We start from the raw sequence: 25,780 nt of genomic DNA, 5'->3' as shown, positions 1-25,780 counted from the left end.
CTCAGGTGTGAACAGTCTCAGGTGGGAACAGAGTCTCAGGTGTGAACAGTCTCAGGTGTGAACAGAGTCTCAGGTGTTAACAGTCTCAGGTGTTAACAGAGTCTCAGGTGTTAACAGTCTCAGGTGTGAACACAGTCTCAGGTGGGAACAGAGTCTCAGGTGTGAACACAGTCTCAGGTGGGAACAGAGTCTCAGGTGTGAACATAGTCTCAGGTGTGAACAGAGTCTCAGGTGTGAACAGTCTCAGGTGTGAACAGAGTCTCAAGTACGAACAGTCTCAGGTGTGAACAGTCTCAGGTGGGAACAGAGTCTCAGGTGTGAACAGTCTCAGGTGTGAACAGAGTCTCAGGTGTTAACAGTCTCAGGTGTTAACAGAGTCTCAGGTGTTAACAGTCTCAGGTGTGAACAGAGTCTCAGGTGTGAACAGAGTCTCAGGTGTGAACAGAGTGTCAGGTGTGAACAGAGTGTCAGGTGTGAACAGTCTCAGGTGTGAACAGAGTCTCAAGTACGAACAGTCTCAGGTGAGAACAGAGTCTCAGGTGTGAACAGAGTGTCAGGTGTGAACAGAGTCTCAGGTGTGAACAGAGTGTCAGGTGAGAACAGAGTGTCAGGTGTGAACAGAGTATCAGGTGTGAACAGAGTCTCGTGGAGGCGAGCGTTAGAGAAATCTTTCCTTATTTTATTTATCACACATTTAGAAAATGAACCACACTATACAAATGTCCACCGTTCAGTAATGAAACAGGCCTCCTGCATGAACCCAACCGACCTCAAACCAAACAGAGACAACTTCAGCAGATCAAGAAGCGTCATGGCGGCTCTGAACTCACCACCTCCTCCTCCCGATCAGTCGCAGACTTTAATTTAAAACAGGACCGGCGTCGATTTCGCGTCGTCGTCGTACGGTGGACTGCGTCGGCTGCACAGTGACTCGACTTTTATTTTTACTTTTTAATCTTTTCGTGGTCACTGTGGTGCAGGTAGGCAGTAGCATGCAGAAACCTTTGGATGCGGCTCTCCTCTGATTGGCTGTAGGCTAATTCATTACGCTATGTAAAGAAGGGAGTAGGGATTGTTTTTTCCTCTTAGAGTCTGTGGTTGTTATTTACAATATGACAACAAGGAAGTGTGTGTGTGTGTCTGTGTGTGTGTGTTTGAGTCCTACAGATGGGACGGGACAGGCGAGCGTGTAGACGGGGTCTCCCGGTCTCAACAGGAGGGGTTTAGTTCCTTCATGGCTGAAGGAGCACAGACAGTTCGGCCCCTCAGGTCGGTGGCTGGTTGTCACATCAGGGCGGTCACGTGGTCGGCGACACACTCACAACATGTCCGCCGCTCAGAGGGATCCTCACTTTATTACTCAGACATAAAACTTAAAAAAAAAAAAAAAAAAAAAAATGAAGAAGAGAACAAATAAAAATAAAACTGAGGAGAGCCGGCGGGCGGGAGGCGTTCAGGCCAGGTAGCTGTACGTGTCCTTCTCCCCGTCCACTCGCTCCAGGTACTCCTTCTCTATCAGGATGTCGATGCATTTCTGTCCACAAGAGGGCGACAAAACACACACATGAGGACACGAACACACACCAGCACCTGACTCCTGTTGGCTTTAATGGGGAACTTCACAAGGTAATAATACAAACTGTGGATAATCCAGCGGGTCTCAGAGGAAAATAAGGTCCCAGAACTACAGCAACTTAGCATGCTAACCAGTTAGCACCCTGCACATCTTTACTTATAACCACTCATAGCTCCCCTTGTCTGCGTCACTAGCTGCACAGCTAACCGAGCTAACTTGCTACCAGTTGCTCTGCATCTTGTGGGTTTGACGTCTGATTCCTACATACTGTTCTTTAATCACATCTGGCTTCTTTTTTTCTCTCTACGTTTTGATTCTCGTCAGTAAATCCAAATAAAGTGGCATCGTGTGTGTGTGTGTGTGTGTGTGTGTTACCTTGATGACGGGGACTCTGGGTTTGAATCGGGACGACAGCTGGTTCAGGACTTCAGCCAGGAGCTGCTGATGCTTCAGGACCTTCCTCATCTTCATGATCCTCACTATGGCAGCCTGCACACACACACACACAGACACACAAACACACACACAACATCAGTCCTGACTCAACACACTTCCTGTTTGCTCTTCAAGTTATTTAATTTGTGCGCACAAATAAAACTCTTCAATCTTTTACTTCACATGTTCGACGCACCTTAAACTAAAACATCGACTGTTGTAAACGACACTGTGACAATAAAGTTCAGTTATTTTAAACTTCTTGTATGTTGTCACTTTATTTACTTCATCAGCTGTTCATGTTTGAATGTTTTCATCAGGATTATTTTAATTCTTTCTACGTTCAACTCAACAAATAAGAGCTTGTTTCATTTCAAATATCACAAAGATCCTGGTTTATATTTTGGAGTGAGTGTCACAGAATGGTTCATATTGAGCATTTTCAAAACTTTCGAGACTTTGAACGAACCCTGAAAGTCAGAATTCTCTTATATATCTGTAAAATCCTACAAACAAACAAACTGAGCGAGCGGAGGTGAGGAGTTCGAACACACCTGGATGAGGAGCTTTCGGTCCTCCTCGATGTTCTTGTGAGTCGTCTCCTGCTCCTGTTTCTGCTCCGTCTTCATCGGGACGTTGATGTTCACTCTCAGCTTCTTACTGCGAGACAAGAACAACACGAGGTTAATGAACGTCCAGCGTCACGTCTGTGAGACTCGTTAACTCGAGTCGAACAAGTTTCTCACTTCTTGTATCCGAGGAAAAGTTTGATGACGGTGTCTGGTTTGAAATCCATCTCGTCCACGTTGGCGTTCTCGTCCTCCATCACCTGAACACAGAGAGACAGACATCGTAAGAACCTAAAGCACCAGTGACAGAAATATAAAATCACAAACGTCTTTGACACAAGTGTGAGAATGAAAGTAATCTATTACTGCGAGTAAAATGAGAAGTTTCAGGCTGTAAACACATGAAGCGTTTTGTTTGGCGCCCTCTGGTGTTCAGAATGAGAACACCACATTTCTGTCAGGAGTTTCAGCTGATTGTTTTGGTCTCAACTTCATGTTGTTTACATTCAGCAGAATTTAAGACATATTAAGACTTTAAGGACTTTAATATTCCCAGGTTCAGTTAAAACTGGTGTTTTATTTTGACGGGTCAGACTGTCGGGTCAGAGCCGGCTGCTTCACGAGACTCGACATCGACGTGTAAATGTTTGGTGAGCTGAATGGACGCTGATGTGAAGAGAGAAGGAAGAAGTTTGTTTTACTCACCAGCAGCTTCGACTTTAACAAAATCTGAAGAACTTGAACCAGAATGTCCTGAAATTAAAAACGAGTGTCAGTTAGTAAAAGAAAATTAAACATTTCTTAAAGCTTCATTAGTTTGTGGGAACGAGTGTTGAACGTCCGCTCACAGTTTTGATCTGCGTGCTGTCAGTCAGTTGCTGGACGGTGTAGCTGTCCTCTGTGTTGTACTGCAGCAGGATGGCCATCTGGAAGGTGGAGGCCTGCAGCGTGTACCTGGAGACCACAACCACAAACAAACCGGGTCAGTACCAAACCGGCTCGAGCTGCACAGCCTGGGCCAAAAAGTGACGACATCAGATGTTTCTTTTGTCCCACAAACGGTCCAGAACCCCAAAGACTCTTCAGTTACCGTCATACACGACAAAGAACCTGTCGCTCCGCGCTAACACTGCTCACCTGTCGCTCCGCGCTAACACTGCTCACCTGTCGGCGCCATGCTAACACCGCTCACCTGTCGCTCCACGCTAACACCGCTCACCTGTCGCTCCACACTAACACTGCTCACCTGTCGCTCCCCGCTAACACTGCTCACCTGTCGCTCCGCGCTAACACCGCTCACCTGTCGCTCCCCGCTAACACGCTCACCTGTCGGCTCCGCGCTAACACTGCTCACCTGTCGCTCCGCGCTTACACCGCTCACCTGTCGCTATGCACTAACACCGCTCACCTGTCACTCCGCACTAACACCGCTCACCTGTCGCTCCGCACTAACACGCTCACCTGTCGCTCCGCGCTAACACCGCTCACCTGTCGCCCCGCGCTAACACGCTCACCTGTCGCTCCGCACTAAGACCGCTCACCTGTCGCTCCGCGCTAACACGCTCACCTGTCGCTCCGCACTAACACGCTCACCTGTCTCTCCACACTAACACGCTCACCTGTCTCTCCACACTAACACGCTCACCTGTCGCTCCCCGCTAACACGCTCACCTGTCGCTCCGCACTAACACCGCTCACTTGTCGCTCCACACTAACACCGCTCACTTGTCGCTCCACACTAACACCGCTCACCTGTCGCTCCGCACTAACACGCTCACCTGTCGCTCCCCGCTAACACGCTCACCTGTCGCTCCGCACTAACACGCTCACCTGTCGCTCCGCACTAACACGCTCACCTGTCGCTCCGCACTAACACGCTCACCTGTCGCTCCGCACTAACACGCTCACCTGTCGCTCCACACTAACACGCTCACCTGTCGCTCCACACTAACACGCTCACCTGTCGCTCCCCGCTAACACGCTCACCTGTCGCTCCACACTAACACGCTCACCTGTCGCTCCACACTAACACCGCTCACCTGTCGCTCCACACTAACACCGCTCACCTGTCGCTCCCCGCTAACACGCTCACCTGTCGCTCCACACTAAGACCGCTCACCTGTCGCTCCACACTAACACCGCTCACCTGTCGCTCCACACTAACACCGCTCACCTGTCGCTCCCCGCTAACACGCTCACCTGTCGCTCCGCACTAACACGCTCACCTGTCGCTCCACACTAACGCCGCTCACCTGTCGCTCCGCACTAACACGCTCACCTGTCCGCTCCACACTAACACCGCTCACCTGTCGCTCCGCACTAACACCGCTCACCTGTCGCTCCGCACTAACACCGCTCACCTGTCGCTCCGCACTAACACGCTCACCTGTCGCTCCACACTAACACCGCTCACCTGTCGCTCCGCGCTAACACCGCTCACCTGTCGCTCCACACTAAGACCGCTCACCTGTCGCTCCGCACTAACACGCTCACCTGTCGCTCCACACTAACACCGCTCACCTGTCGCTCCGCACTAACACCGCTCACCTGTCGCTCCACACTAACACCGCTCACCTGTCGGCGCCACGCTAACACCGCTCACCTGTCGCTCTGCACTAACACCGCTCATCTGTCCGCTCCACACTAACACACTCACCTGTTCTTGAAGCAGTTGGTGACCAGCTCTCCTTTGGACAGGTGATAGAGCCAGGTCAGCTTCCTGCCGCTGTGTCTGCTGGCGTAAAACGCCGTGAAGCGCTGATAGCTTCGCTCCAGCTGCAGAGACAATGACAGAGGACAGGTTAGAGCTTCTCAACCTGAGGTCCAGGGACCTGCAGGGGCCTGGAGGAGGTCTGACTGAGGCCTCCAGCTGAAAGAGAACATCGACAGGACTGGGTTGAAAAAGAAGCCGTTTAAAAGGTGGAAGCAGTTTTTACCTCAGAGGGCAGAGCGAAGGTGCAGGACTGCTGGAAAGGCCACGACCCGGAGCTCAGAACCTGGATACTGAAGTCCACTGCAAGACACACACACACAGAGAAATCAGTCTGAATACGGATGTGAGGGTTTAAGTGCTTCAATACAACAGTTCAGCTGGTTTATTCTGCTAAATGTGGAGTGTAGTCTGCTCTGAGATGATCAGCTGCTTCCACATAAAAAGCGCCAAAACATCAAAACAAACTGTAAATCATCATCCTCGACTTTAATCCACAGTCAGACACTCGTTCCTCTACAATAAACACTGAAGCTGGATCCAGAACAACAACCTGATCAGAGATTATCACCTGAAACACACCTGCTGGTTTTAATAGTCTATTAAAGCAGTCGAGATCACAGAAACAACTGTGGAGATCAGATAATACAACAACTAACAGTAACGAACCATAACGATTAATCACTAAATGTATTTGTCATGAAAATAACTATTCTGATTATCAATTCATCGAGAAATGTCTTTTCTGAGGAATTTATTACTTGTGACAATGTTGTGAAGATTAAACTATAATGAAAACAATCTTTATCTGCAGCTCTGAGAGTGAAAATCAAACTTCCTCATTCATTTAAAAAACAGCGTCTCAGTTTAAATCATTATAAAAACAGTCTCGAGTTAAAGTCAAGAACTTTTCACACTTTCCAGGGACGTTAACCAAAACATTCCAGACTTCAGGCCTTCATTATGACAACTTTAAGGTATCTATAAATACAGAGCCACAGAAATATGTTTAACTCTGATTGGATGTTTTGATCCTGATCATCAGAGTCGTTCTGCTGTGACGACGAGCTCGCTTCATTTCAGATATTTAAGATTTTCGGTTCACAATAAAACACACCAGTCTTGAAAATCACGTAACATGACAGTTAAAGTTAAAGGTTTCACAAACCTTGACCGCTGTCTGAGTGTGTACTTACAGTCCAGAGGCTCAGAGTTGGTCAGGTGTTTCTTGAACTGCTCGTTCAGGTCTTTACTGACGCCGATGTCCTGGAACATCCGCTGCAGTTTGGACGTGTACTCGAAGCCGCACGCTTGCTGCACGACGACAAGAACAAACGCAGATTCAGTCGGACGTGTTCAGAGTTACTGTGGGTGTTTTTAACGCAGGCGGACTGCGTGAGGTCTCACCTTGAGTTTGGAGATCATGCTGGCCTCGGCGTCGTCGCTGGCGCTGTTCTGGTGGACCAGACGTTTGGCCAACATCTTCGCATAAAACTTCTGGAAGACATCTTTGTCCTCGATGTACTTGAACACAACCATCTGCAGGAGGAAAGATAATGAGTCACATGACTGAACCGCTGACCCGAGTATGTACACAGTGTGAACAGCTTCAGGACGCACGCACACATCTCAAGTTTAGTTCACATTTCTCTTTCATTTTCTTTAATCTATGTTTAAAGAAATGTGTTTAGAGACGTCCCCGGTCTAAAACTACGCAGAAAACAAACTAATTAGAGTATTTATTATTTATAGACAGATTTTCAGCAGAACATGTTTACATGTTTACATGTGTGCAAACACGCGTGTCGAAGTTTCTCACCACTTGGTTGAGCGTGTCCTCCAGTTCTGCCTCCTCCGGGTTTTTAGAGCTGATGAAGAAGAAAACAGTTTTATTTGCTTCAGTCGGTGAAAACAATTTCCTGCTGCTACAGACGGTGTTTCAAACTTCATATTATCCTAAAAAACTTCTTGTTCATTATTGATCCTGAGAGCAGTTGGAGGACGAGCTCGTGATCCGGAGCAGATCATCAATATCGTTATTTTAGCAACTAATCATCAAACATGCTGCAGTGAAAGAAGACGAAAGTAAAGACAGATGAAGGCCGATCGATATCAAAACACAAGAAACATTCAAGTATAGATCTCTGACTTTATGAGGCGCACTTGAACGCACCATGAACAGACAAACAGCTCGTCTATGAATGATCACCAGGTATTAAAGAAACTGGCAGGTGTTCATTTCTGCTCCACATCTACAAGAAAAGGAATATCTAAAGACTGATTTCTGGATTTTATGAATCAGTTGGATCGAGTGAAGCTGGACTCTGATGTTCCCTCATGTCTGTGTGACTAACACCCACCTCTTCTTCAGTAGAGAATCGCAGTATCTGGCCAGCAGCTCTGGAGACTTGCTGGACGACTGAGCCATCCTGGTGACGGCGTTGTTGTTGATGAATCGGCCGCACGCCTGAGAACAGACAGACAGCGTTAGAGTCACTCAAACGTGTTTCAGGTTCGACTCTGACTGCTGACAGCTCGACAGCTACAGATTACCGACCTTGTCGAGTGCTGCCACGAAGCCGGCGTCGTTGTTGAAGGCAGACATGACCAAGGCGTTGTACTTCTTATGGACGTCCAGGGTCGTCTGGACGTAAACTTTGGGGTCCTGGAAGAAACACACACCATGAATAAAGCGTCCTCTTCATATTGTTTACAGGCTGCACACGAGCCGAACACACTGGAGGAGGTTTGGTATCTTTTACTTAGTCGACATGTTAAAGTAAACTAGTTAGAATCGTTAATGGAGGTGAGAAACTGGAGCGTACGTTGAGCGCGGCCTCTCCACACTTCTCGATGGCGGCCAGGCCCTGGTTGTGGATGTGAGTCTCTAGAAGTTTCTTCAGTTCGCCGAGACCGTCTGTGATCCGCGACACCAGGTTGTACATCCGACCCAAGTCTGAGAGGAGACACAGAGAGAGATGTTCTAACTTTTACTGCTTGGACATGTTTGACACTAGATCTGATTCTGATTTTAAACAGCAGTTTCAGCAGTAAACTTTGTTCTTGAGCAGGTGAACAAGGCCAACACGTGACGATACACTGAAATTAAACCTTTACCTTCGTTCTTGTCAGCATCCAGAAGGTTCTGGAACTCGGTGTGGAAGATCTCCAGGTGTTTCTCTATGAGGACCTGCTCACACTTCCTGGCCAGCTCGTCCTGGGTGGATTCATGGAGGTAAACTTGGACACGCCGCTGCTCCTCCAGCAGACGAGCCTCCGCCTGACCAACAACACACAAAAACACGTTCATTTCTTACTCGAGAGAGGTCAAGTTCACACGGACAGAGTACTAAAGTCTTTAATAACTCGGTACCTTCTTCATGTACTCGGTGACGGGGTTCTGCTGCAGGAACTCTGTGCTCTCACGGGTGTAGAAACGCTCTGTGTCAGTGAGGAACTGACACTCGAAGTACTCTTTGTACACGGACAGCGTCGGGCCTTTGGCGAAGGCGTCCTCCTCGTTCAGACCGAGCTCGACTGCAGGGGGGAGAACAGGTGAGACACGAAAGCAGGTGAGCTCACACCGTCAGTCTGCCAACATCTTTCAGTCTCTAACAGGCTGGTTCTGATCCGCTCACCTCACTGAGGCACCAACAAGGATTTACATTTCAAACCTGATTAAATCAAATTTAAATTCTGTTGCTCTGAACTTTGAAAACATCCTAAATTAAGAACCTGAGATCAGTTTTTACTCTAAACTTCAGCAAGGAAACCGTCCTGCGGCTGAACCGGCTGACGGAGACGCTGCTGGTTAACTGACAGGACATCTGTATCTCCATGACGACAGGGCTACCTGCCTCAAGGTGAGTCTTTAACTAAAGAGCTCTTCTGTTGAGCAGCAGACAGTTAAGCTAACCCCTGGGCCAAAAAAGCGCAGCTAATTCAGTAAAACGCACATTTAAGTTCCAATAAATTCTTCACAATAAAAGCGCCATTGTTTAGGTATTTTTCAAGCTTTTATTATGAAGCAGCAGAATCAGGAAGTGATTTTCAGCAGCAGAAACTTAGCATGACTAACAGTTAAGCTAACCTACTAGCTTACTTGCGAACAAAGCAACATTTTATTATGAAGGTGAGGCGTTTGTTAACTTACAGCCGACTCACTGTCACTTCCTGTCTGATGTTAACGTTCTTCAGTGTGGTGATAGTGAACATCTGAGGAGCTGCTCAGTTTATTCATCATCAAACTGTAACCTGTACGATTCTTTCACTGCCACTAGACGACTTGAGTGCTAATCGTTCCCTCTCTGCTTCCTCTATCTGCTCGTTTGTCTTCACTTCTTGTTGACCTACCATAAGACTGGACCACACCGCTGATCAGTCTGGTGTTAATGGTCTCGCCATTCCTCTCTCGCTCTATCAGCTTCAGCACAGCGTTTGTTACCTGGAAAACAAAGATTATCATTATTATTATTTGTGCCGCAACGAGTTGACTCATTAAGAAAACACTGAATGTTGCAGGTAACGTTGAGGCGCATAAACAAGAGAACACTGACGGCTGTTAATCACTGTGTTGTGCTGCTTTTCTCACTCTGCTCAGATGAAAAGAAACTAAACACACCTGTTTGTTGAGGGGTCGGAATAAACACTCCCTCCAGGTCACAAGTGCCAGCTGGGAGGAAACAGCAGGAGAGGAGAGAAGAGGAGAGGAGGACAAGAGTGACAAGGTTACCAGAAGAACAAGACTTCAGTCCGTCAGTTCCTACAGATCAGAAGGAACGTGGACTTTAAGCGACTTTAAAGGTTTTGTATGATCAGTTTCATGGTCTTAGAACTCTTCATTGGGTCAGAACTGTGGGCAGAAGTAAGAATCACCAACTCCTCCATCAAAGACGTCGACAGCCACCAAAAGATACAAAATAAATATGGTTTTAAAATGGTAAACAGCTTCTGAACCACTCATGTAAAGAGAAGTTTCTCAGCTTCTCAGTGGAATCACACACGTCTTGTTTGGGCTCCGAGGTCATCAGTCATCAAGTTCTGCAGCACTGATTCGTTGAGGAAACCCGTATGGTTCCGTCCTCTGAGTCCACAGAGATGTTTGTAGCCGAGGTGTTTTTAGCTTCAGTGTCCTTTCTTATGATTTAAAAACCGTTTCTATTTATTTCTGGACACTTGAAGATGGTTTCAAAAGGTCAGATGCACTTCACACTTCGCTACTTTACATGGGAGTCCAAAAACATGAATCAGCTGCGTGTCAGTAACAGAACAGAAGCCGGTGCAGACATCAGACGTACCGAGTAAATCTCGTAGATTCCCTTGCGTCCCTCGTCACACTCCCGTCTGACCCAGTGGCGGTTGAGGTAGGCACAGATCCCGTTCAGGACCTTACTAGAGAAACGGTAATCCTCCCACTGCTGGGTGTAAAACTTCAACACACACTCGTCCATTAGATCCTCGCCATCCTGCAGAACAAACACAGCAGCAGAGTGTTAGTGAAGTGCAGTCATTGGTGGGTTTGTCCATAAAAGTGCTGGCTCGGCTCGACGTAACGCAACTTCCTATACTTTCTTTACATTAAAAGTCCCCCGTTGTTTAATTATTTAAGAGCTTTTATCATGAAGTGGTTTCAGAGGAAATTACTGGGAGTGAAGAGTTTCCTCCAGTTTTGTTCTTAAGTATGGCAACGAAGGCTTATTGGGGAGAAAGAGGAGGTTGTGTGTGTGTGTGTGTGTGTGTGTGTGTGTGTTCACCTTGAGCAGGCTGGTCAAATAGTTCTTCAGGAACTCCTTGAGTCGCTTGTAGAGCTCCAGGCCTACAAACTGAGCCCCGCCCGGGGTGGTGGACTTTTTGGAGGGCTTGGCTGGAGGCACGGAGCCGCGGCCCTGGCTGGACTGGTGGACGCTGGTACAATAGTTATATACATGTCTGAGGGAAGAGTTAAGGAACCAACACAGAGACGACACACAACTCACAACAACAGTGTTCATCTTCATCTCATTCCGTTTCCTGTGATGTCATGAGGAGTAAACTTCTTCATCCTCCATCAAGACTTTCTCTCTACAACAACAAAGCTCATTATAATCAGTGACCAGCGATGACAACTTCTGCAAAAAAAGCTCTGAAAAGCAGTTATGTCATCCACAGATTTTTGCCTGTGCCAACTTTAAATGAGAGTGATTCCTTCTGCCTGACGCGGCAGGATTACAGAACACGGCTGGCTGCTTTCCTTCAGTGGTGGAAAGGTGTGTGACGCTCACATCACAACACTGTTTGTCATGTTTGCAAGATTGTTCACAAACTGCACTTCCTATAAAACACGGCGGATGAAAATCTGAATGTTTTTGTATGTTTTTTACAGAATACTTCCTCTGACAGTTCTGTGCAGCAGATCAGTGACGGTGTGAAGCGGCTGTGTGTTTCCTGTTCTCTGCTCTGTTGTCACTCATTACCTGCACAAAGAGCTATAAAACAGGTTTTAGAACGAAGGAAGTAGCGAGTCTGAGCCTCTCACAACACCAAGCACACTGCAACAAACACACAGTGATGGTGGCTACTGACTGAACAACGGTACAGTGTAAATACTGATGTAGTATTAATTCCACTGGAAGATAACAGCACTTAATCTGTAGAGCTCCAGGTGAGAAGAGTCTCAGATGATTCATCAGCTACAGAGTGACCTCGTCTTCAAGTCAGTGGGTTTTGTTTGAATGTCTAAAATAATGTCTGTAGTTAACAAAGCAGAAAAGTGTCTGAATGAGACTCCTGGACATTAGCAGGGACATTAAACGTCCTCACAGCGAACACAGAGACTCATCGACTCACCAGTCCGTCTTCACAGGTCGACTCTAACTTTACAACTTGTACATTGATCTGTTGTTAGCAAAGTGTGTTTTCTATATTGAAGGAAGTCATGCGACTGCAACGCATTTCATTTACAGCCTGAAACAACAAAGCTTGTCAGCATCATGAGCGTACGTTTGCCACAGGGCTTGAAAAAGGGAGAGAACCGGGCCGACGCTAACGTCCAGGCTAGCCGACAAAAACACAAATATCTTCACGTCACTATCATATAAAGACATGTGTGAAGTTCTCCTCCTCCTGATGATATAAAGTCAGGTGAGGTGTCGTCGTCCACAGAACAGTTGGAGCGTTCTGCTGAACAACTGAAGCAGCTGAGACTTGATTTAAAACAGAGAAACAACCACAGAAACATCAGAGTAATCCAGTCTCTAGAAGCCCTGAGATCCAAAACTGATCTCCCCGTCTTAAGTGGGCTCATGAGCCCGACCACGAACAGAGGGTGTAAGTTACGTTTGTTTAATATCAATCTAGGACCTCTGGAAAGCTGTGTGGAGCCATTTAATGTGCAAGTCTCCAGCTACTCCAGTCTGTTTAGCTGTGAAGCTCCAGAACTGTTCTGTGGACTTCGACACGTCAGCTGACTTTGGATCAGCGTGGAGGAGAGGAGGAGTGAGTTCTTGTGTTTGGGTGAACTGCTCCTTTAGCAGTATGTTCCCTTTCATTCTCTGCTGGCATGAATCACCTGCTTGTTTCAGCTCTTGAGGCTCATATAATAATAATAATCTCCCCTCACAGGATACGTGTAGAGTTCCATGTAGCGTGACTTGGCCATGCTTTGCCGCGTGTACACCTGCTGGATGCCAGCCCGCAGGTCGTCCCATATCTGGTCCAGGCCTATCTGTCTCAGTCCGTGGGGGTTCTGGGTCCTGTTGGACGACATCGTAGCGCCCGCTCCTCTCCTCTCCCTGCCGAACAATGCCCTCCCTTTCCTGCTCCGGTGAGCGTTGCTCCCCCGGCTCCTCTCCTCGGTTGATTTGGGTCCTGACTCGCTCTGCTCTCAGAGTGTGCAGTCCATCTGGCAGCGGCAGCAGCGCTTCAGGAAGCTGGTCGTCGGATGTGAGACGGGATGCAGTCCCACTCTGCACGCCTGGGTGGCGCTGTCTGCCACTCCTCCACCTAAAAGCTTTGACGCTCCTCACCAGATGACCTGCAAGGAAAACACAGGAAAAACACATTTTCATGAATCAGCTTCGTTATCGTCAGGAAACAAGAACAAGAAAACTGGTGAATTCCAGAATCAAAAACCAATTATGAGACTCAGTTTCCACAGTCCTGCGTTGGCAGTTAGTCAGGTAGGTTTTATGGATTTATCTGCTGACACCTGGCCCTGATCCCAGCAGACACAGTGCTGACCAGACCCTGACGTCACTCAGCTAATGACAGATTAGTCCACTTCAACGCCTCCATGATTTCCTTCACCAGTCCAGTCAAGACAGTGCCCGGTCTCCCTCGTCTCCCTCGTCTCCCTCGTCCATTTCAGGCCACTGTGAGCCAATTTTTACTCTCAGGCATTCGTCTAAAGAAGAGTTTAGATGAGTGTTTTAACATCGTCACCACCAGCTGCTTGAGATGAGAGCAGAGCGCTCCACTGTCTTATCACCAACATTAAGTCTGCAGCGTGGAAGCAGGCCTCATCCAAAACAAACTGCATCGAGCTTCTTCATTAGACCAGATCTGAAGAGTTGAGCAGGTCAGCTGCTGAACGTGAAGCTGCTGAACGTGAAGCTGCTGAACGCGAAGCTGCTGAACGCGAAGCTGCTGAACGCGAAGCTGCTGAACGTGAAGCTGCTGAACGCGAAGCTGCTGAACGTGAAGCTGCTGAACAGGAAGCTGCTGAACGTGAAGCTGCTGAACCTGAAGCTGCTGAACGTGAAGCTGCTGAACGTGAAGCTGCTGAACGTGAAGCTGCAGAACGTGAAGCTGCTGAACCTGAAGCTGCTGAACAGGAAGCGTGAAGCTGCTGAACCTGAAGCTGCTGAACGTGAAGCTGCTGAACATGAAGCTGCTGAACGTGAAGCTGCTGAACGTGAAGCTGCTGAACCTGAAGCTGCTGAACGTGAAGCTGCTGAACCTGAAGCTGCTGAACGTGAAGCTGCTGAACGTGAAGCTGCTGAACCTGAAGCTGCTGAACCTGAAGCTGCTGAACGTGAAGCTGCTGAACGTGAAGCTGCCGAACCTGAAGCTGCCGAACCTGAAGCTGCCGAACCTGAAGCTGCCGAACCTGAAGCTGCCGAACGTGAAGCTGCCGAACGTGAAGCTGCCGAACGCGAAGCTGCCGAACGCGAAGCTGCCGAACCTGAAGCTGCCGAACCTGAAGCTGCCGAACGTGAAGCTGCCGAACGTGAAGCTGCCGAACGCGAAGCTGCCGAACGCGAAGCTGCCGAACCTGAAGCTGCCGAACCTGAAGCTGCCGAACCTGAAGCTGCTGAACATGAAGCTGCTGAACATGAAGCTGCTGAACATGAAGCTGGAGTTCGAAGCTCCACTCAGGTCAGCTGCTCTCTGTGTAATGTGGTACATTATCCAAATAAAAGACTTCTTGTTGTGCAAAGTTAGTTGAAAGTTATTAAATCCATGCAGTCAAACTTTCTGCGCTCTTAACGTTTTCCTTTTTATAGCAACGCACAAGACTGATCTTGGCATTCGGGTCATTGCACGCCAACTCACCCAGAACTTCAGAACTCTTCCCAGCTCATGTCATGAAGTTTGTCAAACAAAATAAATCACGAAAAACCGCAAAAACCTAAAGTGGTACTCTCTCTTTGTTACCCGATGAAAAACAGTTGAAAATGTAGCTATTTTCTATTTTCTGTGATGCTTTAAAAATGTTGAGGAAGTCAAAATAATCCCTCTCAGGACGATCTGCAGTCTAAATAACTTATATCACGACTATGTAAAGTATTCTCGGGGTTTCTTGGATGTTCAGGACCAATTTAAGTCTGATCCAGTGAAAAATAAGCGCTCGTGGAGGCCGAGGAAAAAAATAAAGAATCACAAACACGATGACGTTCAGCTCCGAGGGCGAACTAAAAGGATATCTGGAGTACAGCTACAGGATCTGACAGGGTTCCCTTCATTTAACAGAAGTTTTAACGTTAATTTTCTTGGGATAACTCCTGACATGAACTGGGACGGCTTATGTGAGCTGGATGTGACTCAATTCAGAGTCACAGAGGGTAAAAATCACAATTATTATTATGAGGTCAGGTCATGAGTGCAGGCAGCCGCTGATGACGGTCCAAAAAGGCCACATCATTAGAGCTAAGTGACGAACCGAAAGCTGTAATTTCATCCCCGCAGTCAAGAGGACGAGAGGAGACGTTAAAGCAACGCCAGAGTGACGGTCCGCTGCTTCGACATGAGAGAGCGAGAGGAGACGCAGAGGAAGACTTTTAACTCCAGACGAGAATATCTGTGCAGATTATCGTACAGCGGTGAACGACACGGAGGCAAAGTGAAGATCTGCAGTCTGGTATAAATGAGGTAACAGACAGAGAGAGAACAGCTGACTCAACAAACAAACAGTCAAATGAAATCGTGAGGTAAAAGCTGAATATCACTCACGACTCACTGAAACAAACTGAATTCACTTAAATCTACTCAGCTACTCTTAAAAGCCGAGTTCATCTTAAACATGACAGAGATCCAGAATCATTGTTTCTGTCATGAGAAACATTGTTATGAAATAACAGCATTCAGACATATTTCAATTTCCAAAAGGTCACAAAAGGATTCTCGGCACACATCAAATCTCTAAGTTACACAGCCGACTGTTTTCACAGCGTACACAAAGTCGGTTTGGGTGAGTCCGATTTAGATTCCATCCAGTTTGAATGAAGAGTTTTAAGGTGAGTTAACGAGGCGATTGAGCTCGTTTCAGTTCAGCAGAAGAGAGAAACTTGTACAGTTGTATTATTCTGTCTGTAACGAAAGTGGTGGCTAAATATTTCCTTCTCGTCGACTTTTACATCTCACAGCTCACCTCTTGAGCTACAGAGTGGCATTAGGAGACTGGAGCTAGCTGGTTAGCATGCTAACTTTAGCAGACATCTTGGTTTTAAAGGGACAGTGTGTAATATATCAAGTTTTTAGCCCCATCTAGCTGTGAGGTTCTACACTCTCACCCTCCCGTTCTGAAGACGTTGGAGACGTTCTGGAAGCTACGGTGGCCCTGACGGACAAGAAACTAACTTTCAAAATATGGACTCTTTCCCAACAGCGTCGAGTATTTCTACTGATTCAAGTAATGAGGTAAAGATGTAGTTAGTTATTGTTATTGTTAGTGACGAGCGCTTTCGCTGAGCTCCCTCTCAGTTCCGCAGTCAAGCTAGCTCTGAGAGAAAACGCGTTTAGCCTTACTACGTAGTACCACGTAGTGCTTTGTGTCCCTCTCGGAAGTCCATAGTTTTTTTAAAACCGGACAGACATGGCGGCCTCCATAGAGCTCGCCCGTGCTGTGTATTTTCAGATAGGTAATTCTTCACTCAGGAGGATAAGTCAGATTGTTGGCAGAGGTAATTGTACACCAATGAGGACTCACTTATGAACGAAGACGTTGATTTGAGTTAATAAATTACTTAAATCGTTACACACTGTCCCTTTAAACTAAAATTCGGCACATTTATTTCAAATCAAACCCACGTATCCAAGTGGCCGTCTTGTGTTAAAATACACACAGCTACCAAATCAAGATGGGACATCGTTGTTGTTACTGACATTGAAAAGGAAGACAGGTATTTGGGCCTCGCAGTGTGGACGCAGCCTGACAGAATCAGGGAGGGTGTCTGGGCAGAAGCTGCTGTGTACATGTAGGCAGCGCTGCTATATTTAGAAGGAGCAGGCATGCAGCGCTGCCCGTCGCTGACCATTCACAGCTATTAGAGCCGGGGACTCAGGACGTGATCCAAGTGCAATAGGCCGTTAGTGGAAGAGCGGAGGAAGCTGATTGACCTGCTGTTTACTTCCTGTCCCTGTTGACGAGTCCTGGCCGCCGCTGACTCCGGACGACGACGCAACGCTTGACGTCCGAGCAGCTTCAGAGAGACGGAGCTGCGAACACGCCGCTGCTCGAGACGTGGGAGAGGAACAAACACTGGAATATGTTCTCGGGTCATTGGACTGCACAGAAAACAGATTATCATTTCTATTCAGGGCAACTGAGGATAATTTGATACTGAATTATCTTGTTTGACAAATGTCGTCTTCTAAACTGTTTGTTTTATCTGATCAACAGTCCAAGAATATTAAATTTAGTGTCGCGTACGACAAAGAGGAGCAGCGAGTCCTCCGACAAAGAAGCTGGAACGATGTCATGTTCTGTGTTTTCCCTGAATGAAATCGACTGTCACAAACGCCGTGTAACTTTACATCAATTAATCATCTCAGCTCTTCCCAAAATACAAAAACAGTCCCGTAAACACGACTCCTCAAATTAGATGCGAGGACCAGCTGAGTCTTAAATATCACAGCTTCAGTTTGAAAACATCTCTAATATCACAACACAAGACGTCAGTTTACTGTAAACAACAACAACCGATAACAAGTTTTTCAGACAACATGTTTTTTTTGGTGCAGACGTCAACAAATAAAACACATTTTTCAGTGAAAATGATCATTTTACTCGTCATGAATCATTTCACAATCATAACATCCGTCTGATGTGTTTTTTTTAAATCAGAGAGAAACTTTTATCTCTGTGTATTTAAGCAGAAGACGTTTCCCTGTTTTCCACCGACAGAAAAATTCTGGTTTATAATCAAAACAATTTCCTCGTTAGCTCAAAGATGAGCGGTACATTTCCTTAAATTCAGACACCGTGGCACATTTCGTTCTTCCAGTTCTTTGAGGAACACTGTGGGAAAGATGATCAAGAGGAGCGCTGAGGCGAACAGAAGGCGCCGACACAGCAGAACGCTCCGGGCCCAACAAGGCTCGGACTCGGTCTTCATCAGTCACTCAGATCTGCCGTCCACTCCACGCCCAGCCTCCGTCTCAGCATCCCTTCCCCCCGCCGCCACAGACTGACCACTGTGAGACATCTACACACACATCACTGGATTATATCTACACAACACACACAACACAACACACAACCTGCTGCCACGTTCAGGACCCGGCAGGTTCCCCAGTCAGGTGAAACACACTTCTGACACGACTTTAGCGACGTTCAGCTGCCAGCAAACACGCTGAAGATTACTGAAGATGATATTCACCGAAGTGTTTTCTGGTTTCTTTCCTCTACGTCAGTAAACTGAATCTCGTACTTTAGGAGACACAGATCACCGTTTTTAAAGAACTTATTTGATGATCTGAAAGACGACAGACAGATTGTTCAACCATGAAAACAATCGCCCTCCACTTGATGTCCAGACTGACGTGGTGAACAGAACCCTGACCCGATCAGCTGTGAATGTCCTCTGACTGGGTAATAAAATGACTAAAGAAAGACTTATAAACTTCCCACTGGTGATTTCCACTCCTCTCCAGTACGGGCTCAGACTGGATCAGGGTGCTGGTTGGTGTGTTAGCTGATGGATGCCGAGCCGGGCCACGCGGCTCGACCCGTTTCAGCCTCCGCTCCTCTCCAGCAGCTCCTCGCCGAACTCGGGAAGGCAGCCTCCTCTACCTGAGGGTGCCACTGCAGTTGCCATGGCAACTAGGGCAGACAATACCTCGCGGTAGCCATTCAACAACACAAGGTAGAGCATTCATCCTCTCCGTCTCCGCTGCTCGTGTTCACTGCTGGTGAAGAAAGGTGCCCTTCAACAGCAGCGCTGGGATCAGATTTCAGATTCCCACACCAGACAGCGTTTGGATCCGTGTCGCTACAGTATCTGACCTATAATCAGTCCCAGCGCCACGTGACCAGGAGTAACAAGATGTCGAGAGCTGGTCGAATGACTACAGTTTCTAGAGAGTTTGTTGTGAAAGAGGAATCCTGCAGCGGATCGTCAACAACGGCGCCGCGGTCGCTGCGTTCAAGTTCAAAGGTCGTGACTCGTTTCAGGGAACAACATGGCTGCATGTGTCCGTCAACACGTCCTGTTGACAGACTGCAGGATCTGCTGATGTTCTGATGGTGACGGGAGAAGGAATACGACATCCCTTTCTTTTTTAGACTTTAGGCCATCAAGATCATCAAGAGGTACGAGTGGAGTTAGAAATCACTGAGACAGAATATTAATCAAACATTTTGATAAGTTGATTAATTCAACCCCAACTTCCATCTTAAAGAAATGTATGTTTTTGTTCTTGTCGCGTGATTGCAAATTCGCGATGACATAAATGTTTTTTATGGTTGATGGACGAAAAAAGCGTTTTTTTCTTCATTTTCTGACACTGAAAAGACAAAAAGATTAATGAACTAATTCAGAATATAAGCTGAAGAACAAACAGACCTGTGTGCAAAAATGTGAAGTTACTAGTCGTCTTATCGAGGGGTACACAAATGATCTGCGACACTATTCAGCATTCGTTGTCTGTGATTTTCTTTCAGTTAGCCAATAAACTAATTTATAAATGTGCTTCTCTGTACTACAACGTCCCAAAGCAATATCTTACTAGTACCCAGCTGCAAACACTGAATACTCTGAATGTGCAGAGAAGTAGCAGAAAATAGACACACTCACGTAAAACAACTCAGAACAGCACATGAGTAAACTGTACGCTGATTTATTTCATCACTGGTTGTTTGAAATTTCAACACAGAGTTTAATTTTTACTGGAAATGAACGTCGGTCCCAAAGATGAGTTTTCAGTCTCCTTGATTACTAATAAACTGGTTTCAGCGCTGACAGAGCATCATCATCATCATCATCGTCGAACCAGCCGTGACAAGAAGATAATTATCTGAAATCAGTATCGCTACAACAGAAACTCCATGTGGTTCCTCCCTGTGACACATATATAATGTATAACAAGGCCATAACCACACAGGAACACATTACTGTGACTAACGTCCCCCGAGGGCTTCACAGTGAACATCACCAGGAAGCTTTCTTACACTTCATTGTTGGAGAAGTATTAATATGAGTGATCACACAGCCCGAGGCACTAAACGTGTCCGACAGAGCCAAAAAACAAATCAGTAAAAAATGAAAAAGCTCTCCACGGGGGGTCGGACGAGACGAACCGGGGACGGAGCCGGACAAACACGTTACAGGGGAACGTGTGCTGTAGTTTGTGGAGAAGAAACTGACATGAACATGAAACATGTTGAAACGTGTGTTGTTCTTTAAGGTCAGTGTGTTTATTTAGTGTGTTTATTTAGGTACATTAAGAAATGAAGCTCTCTCTCTTCTGATTACAACTTCTTCCCCAAAACTACAGCGTGCACCTTTAAATGAATCTTCCTCTCACAGGTGACTCGGAGATGAAATTCTTTAGATTTTAATAAAACGGCCCACAAATAAAGCTCTTACCCCGCTACCTGCCGTCCACAGCTGAGTCCCTGCACAGTTTCATATCAAGTCTTCTGGTTGATGTTGTTTACCTGCAGACAGACTGAGCGGCTGAACTTCACCTGCGTCCAGCCGGTGTTTTCTACCCTCACACGGTGGTGAGTATGTCTCACCTGCCTTCATAGTGCAGGAGGAATTATCACAACTCAGGAACCGGAGTGTGAGTATGTGAGAGGGATTTGCTGAACGGGAAGGATGCAGGGAGTGGTGGAGAAACAGAGCGAGAGCGGCGCTCGTGGGAAAAAAAGCTCAGCCGGGTAAATCTGATTACCCTGGTCACCGTGCGTCCGGGCCAGACTCAACAACCTAATACCCCACATCTGAAACACAAACAATGCAAACCACACAAACACACACACACACACACACAGGAACCTGCCGTCACTTAAGACAGACCGCAGATCTGTAACTCTGATTCCATCATTTGGTCTGTCTCCTCGAATCTGAGTCGCAGCGACCAAAACAAAGACATCAAACTGACGGTGAGTCATGAGGAGCGACGAAGCCACAGCTGAATCTGAATCACACCGACGAGCCCGGCTTCAACACTGACACGCTTGTAAAGAGTGTGTGTGTGTGTGTGTGTGTGTGTGTGTGTGTGTGTGTGTGTGTGTGTGTGTGTGTGTGTGTGTGAGATGATCATGTGCCGGGTTAGCCAGCGAAGGAGGACATTTCATTAGCGTAAGCAGCTTTTGATTTCTGTTGCTCTGCTCAGCATTCAGAGGAGCAGCCAGGCGGAGACTCTCGGCCTCGTTGGATCGACTTTACTTTACCGCCCCGAGCGCCGTCGCTTCACAGCACCGTGTACATGTTAAACAGACGGACCCGGACGGGTCAGGCTGGGTGGAGGTGGAGGTGGGACTGCCTGATCGTGACCGACATGACTTGAAAACACAATATCATCAAGCGGGCCGTTTCTAATGACACCAGCATGTTTACATACTGCTGATCAGCCAATAGCGCGGCCCCAGAAGGAGCGCCGGTCACTTTCTGCTGCCAAACACTGATGCAGACGGATTCCAGTCATGTGTGCCAGCATGAGGTTGAGCAGCGGAAGCATCAGTCCACTGAAGTCTGCATGTGTGAGTGAGCTGAGGGCATCAGTGAGGAAAACAACATGGACAGATCTTTTTACATTACATGTGAATCTACAACATCTAAATATAAAGTAAGGACCGTCTGTCTGTCTGGATGTTATTCACATATCTGGAGAACCCTTCCTGTGATCTACTTCACGCTCGGGGAAGTGCGGTGTCGAATTTGGTGCAATCTGGACGAGCGACTCATTCAATATTAATACATCTTGAATAAACAGCGCTCAGTGTGCGGTGAGAGTCTGCAGACTGAGGCTGGGCTCACATGTGCTCTCATGGGGAAGCAGATGTAAACTTAATAATTAGCTTGCTGTAGTGAAGCTGCACTCTGCAGGTTTGGGCAAAAAACGTTATTCAGAAGAGAAAGATCTTCATTGGCTGATTTTTGTGTACTTCTATATTACTTTCACAACAGACACAGACATAAAAAAGGTTGCTGTACAAACAAACACTGACATTATGAATATAAACTCACACTGCGAGGACCAGGCGCCTCACTTTGGCAGCCAGGTGGAGAAATATTAATCATTTCCGTGTGATAACGTCCGACCTCGCTGAGTTGTAGCTGGACAAAGTGTGTGATATCTGAATCTTTGTCTTGTGTTTTCTTGCTTGTACAATCTATATTAGCATCAACCAACTACGTGCAGCCTGCACACGTCTCACCAGGTGAATGCTAACAGGTGTCGTGCCATCAGTGTACACACAGCTGTCCTTCAAACCTCAGCTCGCGTAACTCTTGTTAAATTAAAGCGATAGTCTCATTTTGAGCTTTATTGTTAACCAAGAATGGAGACATGCTGCAAAATCAGCAGCAACGCTTCAATCAACTGATCAGTAATTTCAGGATATCAGCTGTTTCATGCTACAGTACAGTTCAATCAGCATTTTGGGGTTCTCTGACTGAATGTACGTGTTTCTACTCCACAAGATACGGCAGGGTGAATCTAAGCGAAGATACGAGCATCGCTGAATAACTGCGTATGTACGGAGGGAAACGTCTGCAGCGGTTTAACCTGGCGTACACGTGAAGTCATTGTCCAGCAGTAGATGTTCTTCACAACTCCTCTGAACACCTACATACACCCACACTACAGTCACACACATCCTCCCACTCAAACATGTTGATTCTGAGAGGAAACGACGCGTCTGCACATGTGCAATTAAGACTCATCACTCAAAATAAACACTGAAAGACTTCAGCAGCATAATAAAGACAGAAACACGGCCTGACAGAAAAAAAACTGGATGATATTGAAGAGCTACAAGCTAATTAATCCCAGTGTTGTTGTAGAAACAGACATGTATCAACACAGGATCAGTTTTAGGCTACAACAGCAATCTAGTGTGATTTTTATTTCACTATTTGACTGCATTCAAATGTAAAAAATACTCTGAACTACAGAAGATATTTCTGTAAAGTTTCACCTTCTTTGTTCCAGCATTTAAACTAAACCTCTTCCATAAATATACGTCTTTATCTGCCAATATACAATAATTAAAATCATATAAGCATCAAGTATTGTTCTGCATGCAGCGATTGATTACTCTCTGACCTGCTGGAGGACAATTCACCGACAGCATTTAGATTTAAAAAACAAAAACAAAGATGAGATATAACCAGATAGATAAGACAAAGCAAGATAAAACATCTGACAAACCTCCTCTGTGTGCTTCCATCGCTTCAACATTAAAGAAAACTATTAGCTGAGAAAGAGAAATTGAGCAACTATGAATATTTTCTTCCAACAGAGAGATCAGCTGAACATCTGCGGGCCTGTAAATGACTGTTTCAGGTGTTCCTCTGAGTGTGGGAGCTCAAAACAACCAGATCCTCCATAAATGCATATTTATATCCGCCAGTGTTGGTATGAAAATAAAACAGCGATCTCTGAGCAAACACAGGATACACTATGGAGACAAACCTGCTTAAGATATACAGAAGATAAAATATAATTTGAAGGAACTTCTCCGTCTGAGTTAAAGGAGCAGTCTGTAGTTTTGGGACAGAAATGTTAACGAGAAGAGAAACTTCTTCACTGACAAACTAAACAAACAAACTCTCTTTGTTGTCACGACTGAACGAACTGAAGAAACAAACTGACCTCAAAGGAACAACACAGTTTATACTGTTTTACTGTGTTTATATGTGGCGGACCCCGCCACCTTTCTAGCTTCAAACAGAGATCTGGGACCTTATTTTCTGAACAGAACAGCACGTTTATTCACTGATGGAACAAAGTGTATATGTTGGGATTTCTTCTCCAGAACTACAGGCGCTCCTTAAAGACCAAAGATAATTTTACCTGAGAAAGAGACAAGTGAGCAGCCGTCAGTATTTTCCTCCGACAGAGAGATAAAGATCATTCAGGGGAAACACGACGTAAAAATACAAATGCAATCCACACAGGAGAAGCTGTTTCTGAGCATGTCCTGATGAGCAAATGACTATTTGAGCACACTACAGCTCTGTGAGGTTCTCCTTTAAGTGTGGGATCCTCGTGTCAAGTTCAAAACAACCAGATCCTCCGTTAATGCATATTTATATCAGCTAATTTAGGTATAGAAATAAAACAGCATCTCTGAGCAAACAAGGGGTTCACTACAGACAAAACCCTACAGAAGATAAAATACAACTTGGTGTGATTCATCACCTCAGACACAACTCCTCCATCCATGCTAACTATTCACAATCCTCCCTGACAAATCAGAAATAGATGTGGATTTAGAATTAGCATCCGGGAACACCACACTGTGTTTGTTTTCCTTTAAAATCAAAGAGAAAGAGACAATCAGAGCCACACTGTCTTCCTCCAGCAGAGAGGTCCTGAGCATCCAGTCTGATGAGAAAACTGTCCTCGTTTTTCCTTTTATCTGACACCTCCAGGCCTCCGGACCCGAACACCAGGTCTGATCCAGGTGTTCCAGGAGGTCCTGTGTCAGGTTCAAATCACTCTCCTTCAACTCCACAGCGACAGAGGGCCGATCTGCTGTGTTTAATGTCGAGCTGTAGGAGCTCCGGCTTCATCAATTCACTGTAATCATCCCTCATAATACGACCGAGCTACTCATTAACCGCGTTTGGAAATATTTGCTGAGATTATCCAACGCTGAGCTGCGAATGGTGTCAGACACTGCTACGCAATGCTGCTAGCTAACATTAGCCTCTCAGGCTCCGATTAGCCTGTTAGCTTGGAGGTAACGCTAGCTTGGCTGCTTGGCGCTGGGTGGATTAGCTTTCAATCAAAGTAAGACCTCCATTAGAGCCTCACTCTTGATCGATTTAAACACAGATCGGGGGTTTGGGTCATACATCAGGTGGATGTTGTCTCGGCCGAGCTAGCCGCAGTGGCCGGGACACACGGAGCGGCTGTGTTGTTGGTGTAAAATGGCAGCCTAGCTTCTCGAGCTGCTCAATAATGAGTCAGGAAAACAGTTCGCTAGCCATGTAGCATTAGCCAAGCTAGCTCTCGGCTAGATTGATTGTCAGAAGAAAATAGCGCCACCAGCCTCACGTTCACCGCCCACAAGTGTCTTCTTACCATCGTAAGGCCGTCGCTGTCGCCGTGTAGTCGCTGCTCGGACGGGTTTTCGGGTCCAGAAGCGGTCTCCTCGGCCGTCTTTCGCCCCTGTGTGTGTGTTTGCTGTCCGTTGCTAACTGCGACCGCTCTGCTTCGTTCGCACAAAGATCAGCTCAGCAGCCACCGAATCATGCTGCCTTCAGGCGCCGTCGGAAATGTGGACACCGCAGCAGGAACCGCACAGACAGATGAAGCTGGAGACAGAACTTATTCACAGTTTCCTCACAAACAATTAAGCTGTGTTGCAGAAAAATTAATCTGTTTGACGTTTTACGTTTTGCTACTCTTTTCTTCAAGAATACAGGAAAAAACAGAACAAGAGATATTATGGAAGTTTAAATGCGCATCCGTCATTTTAATCAGAAGATAAAGATCAAAACAAACTAAATAAACAAACTCTCTTTGTTTTCATGACTGAACAAACTGAGTAAACAAACTGACCTTAAAGGACAACACAGTTTATACTGTTTTACTGTGTTTATATGTGGCGGA

At 46.4% G+C, this 25,780-nt stretch overlaps 1 protein-coding gene across 1 annotated transcript; it reads right to left on the bottom strand.

The window, feature by feature from the left end:
- Window positions 1–658: 658 nt before the first annotated feature.
- Window positions 659–25,426, bottom strand: LOC115569895 (cullin-1). Its single transcript, XM_030398106.1, has 22 exons — window positions 25,250–25,426; window positions 12,895–13,301; window positions 11,044–11,218; window positions 10,588–10,755; window positions 9,912–9,962; window positions 9,644–9,734; window positions 8,664–8,827; window positions 8,408–8,570; window positions 8,116–8,246; window positions 7,848–7,955; window positions 7,651–7,757; window positions 7,110–7,158; window positions 6,698–6,829; window positions 6,487–6,604; window positions 5,517–5,593; window positions 5,237–5,355; window positions 3,429–3,534; window positions 3,286–3,333; window positions 2,758–2,840; window positions 2,566–2,671; window positions 1,952–2,065; window positions 659–1,534 (listed from the first exon to the last, which is right to left on the bottom strand). Exons 2-22 carry the CDS (start codon window positions 13,032–13,034, stop codon window positions 1,454–1,456), a joined length of 2,331 nt encoding a protein of 776 aa, XP_030253966.1. The 5' UTR covers window positions 13,035–13,301; window positions 25,250–25,426; the 3' UTR covers window positions 659–1,453.
- Between the last annotated feature and the right edge of the window lie 354 nt (window positions 25,427–25,780).

The sequence above is a fragment of the Sparus aurata genome, chromosome 19 (genome assembly GCF_900880675.1).
Source record: "Sparus aurata chromosome 19, fSpaAur1.1, whole genome shotgun sequence".
Lineage (NCBI taxonomy): Eukaryota > Metazoa > Chordata > Actinopteri > Spariformes > Sparidae > Sparus > Sparus aurata.
This window is presented reverse-complemented; position numbering and strand designations above follow the sequence as displayed.